Source organism: Orycteropus afer, unplaced genomic scaffold, assembly GCF_000298275.1.
Source record: "Orycteropus afer afer isolate SDZICR_OR568_19922 unplaced genomic scaffold, OryAfe1.0 scaffold00057, whole genome shotgun sequence".
In the NCBI taxonomy this organism is placed as follows: domain Eukaryota; kingdom Metazoa; phylum Chordata; class Mammalia; order Tubulidentata; family Orycteropodidae; genus Orycteropus; species Orycteropus afer.
In genome coordinates, this window is record NW_006921644.1 from 8,295,229 (window position 1) to 8,297,650 (window position 2,422).

Consider the following 2,422-nt stretch of genomic DNA (forward strand, 5'->3'; position numbering starts at 1 on the left):
GCAAAGCCCAAACCACACCCACTGCCGTGGAGTCCATTCTGACCCACAGCGCCCCTAGAGGACAGAGTGGAACTGCCCACAGGGTCTCCAAGGCTGTCAGTCTTCATGGAAGCAGACTGCTCGGTCTTTCTCCTGCAGAGCAGCTGGTGGCTACAAACTCCCAGCTCTTTGGTCAGCAGCTGGATGCTTTAACCCCTCCGCCACCAAATGTCTCACCCACAGCCCGGAGAAAGACCTGAAGGAATTAGTCATACACCCTGAGAGCGGTTAACTCACAGGACTGGAGTATGTTGCTTTGCTTTGCTTCTGTCAGATTTTTTCTTAAAATTCACACAGTGAGCGTGTGTGATGTGTGCCTTCTGTGACCTGCAAACACTGAGCTGTGGTCATGGTCAGTGGGGCTGCTATTGGTGTCGCACAGTGATGACTGAAGCTCTGACCTGGAGGCACCCTGGTCCTCCCATGCCCATCCTCTGCACCCGCTGTGGGGTAGCCAGGTCCTCAGGAATGCCTCCCGCCCGCCGTCATCAGGTGCTTGTGTGCCAGGCTCCCACCAGGCTCGGGCTGCAGCTTGTGGTAGGAGGACTGCATGCCACAACCCTTTCCACGTGGGTGAGTCCCCGACTCACGGGCCTCAGTGTGTCCACGTGAACGAGGATGTGGACAATGACAGCATCCCAAAGACTGGCCTTGAGGACTCAGGCTGCCTCCAGGGCTCGAGCAGGGCCAGGCACACAGTGGGTTCCTAGCACGTGTTCGCTGGGTGAGGAGAACCAGGGCGCGTCAGGTCACTGCGAGCAGCGTTCACAGAGCAGTCGGAGGTGGGATATGCTGAGAGGTACTGGTGGCTAGCACGGAGATGCCCACTGAATCGTTATGTCTTTTGGTCTCTCTGCCTTTCCCCCCCTCATGCTTCACAGAGAGAGTTCCCTCACCTTGGGGCCTTTTCAAGTCTGTCGCCCATCCCTGGCTTCACCAGGTGGCTCCTGGGTTTGCTGAGCTCCCAGAAGGAACACGGACGCAGTCAGCTCTTCACCGACTCTGAGGCTCAGGAGATCACCAGCATCACAGGCGGGCCCCTCGGCGAGACCCTCAAGGTCTTCCTCAGCGGCCACGACTGGGTGAAGTCCGAGAGACTGGTGCGGGCACTGCAGGCGCCCCTGATGCGGCTCTGTGCCTGGTACTTGTATGGCGAGAAGCACCGCGGCTACGCGCTCAACCCCGTCGCCAACTTCCACCTGCAGAACGGGGCCGTGATGTGGCGGATCAACTGGATGGCCGACGTGAGCCTCAAAGGCATCACTGGCTCCTGCGGCCTGATGGTCAACTACCGCTACTACCTGGAGGAGACAGCCACCCACAGCACTGCCTACCTGGGCTCGAAGCACATCAAGGCCTCCGAGCAGGTCCTCAGCCTAGTGTCCCAGTTCCAGAAGAACAGCAAGCTGTAGAAATAAACCTTTCCCAGCAGGCGTCCTTGGCTCAGAAAGGGTTGATTTTCTGGACGGGCCCCAGAGGGTCTGCATCCAAAGGAGGGTGTGTAGCAAAGCAGAAATGCCCGTGTTCTTTTCCTGGTGCGGGGCCCCACCCACTCGTCGCACGGGGAAGTGTGCGACATTGGTGCAGGGTGGTGGTGGGCACAGGTGAGCGTGTGCTTGCGGGTGGAAGAACACGGCCAAGCGGGATGTGGTGCCTGCTTCACAGTCTGCCCCTGCCCCCGTCGGGGCTGTGGCTCTCCCGTCTTCCCAGAGGTCCCAGGGCACATCAGTCAGCCTCACGAGGACCAGGGCGAGCAGCCCCGGTGAGAGTATGTGTATCCTTTGAGCTTATGAAAGATAATTCAGCAACAGGAACTTCAGCCGTTTCTCCCCCTCATTACAAGGGAATAAAGGGCTGTGTGACAGTTTACCTGCCAACCTTTGGTGAGTCTCAACGTGAAGAGGCTTGTGACTTTGCACAATCACTGAGCACGAAAGGTGCTGCAGCGTGGGGCGAGCTGGCTTCTGAACTTTGGCGTTTCAGCGATCCGAGTTCCTACTGAACTGAATGGAAAGAACAAGTCTTGTGTGACCCATTAAACGTGGTTCTCTCACACTGTGCAGTGCTTGTCTTTCAGTTGCAGACGCAAGGCTGAAATCCCCTCTGCAATGTCAGCAGTGCCTTGGATCCCCAGGCCCCAGTGGGGTACAGGGGTGCTCTGGGAAAGGACCCTGAATGTGGGAGGGGCATTAGAGGGCCAAGAGCGGGAGACTGAGGCTGTGGGAAGGAGGGTGTGTGTCTGTGCGTGCATGCAGGGTGGCTCGTGTGTCTGTATCTGTCTGGGGGCAGATATGTTTGTACGTTTGGGTGTTTTTGCATGCGTGAGGGATGGCTGTGTGGCTGTTTGCATGCATGTCTGGGGGAGGGGTTATATGTCTGGGTG

General features: G+C 57.9%; 1 protein-coding gene across 1 annotated transcript in view; it reads left to right on the plus strand.

Annotated features, from left to right (window-relative positions):
• MLYCD (malonyl-CoA decarboxylase) overlaps nucleotides 1–1,451 on the plus strand; it is a 19,786-nt gene extending 18,335 nt beyond the window's left edge. Inside the window, exon 5 of the mRNA XM_007939130.1 lies at nucleotides 921–1,451. Coding sequence (XP_007937321.1) covers nucleotides 921–1,451 — 531 coding nt within the window. The remainder of the gene's footprint in view (nucleotides 1–920) is intronic.
• The last annotated feature ends 971 nt before the right edge of the window (nucleotides 1,452–2,422 follow it).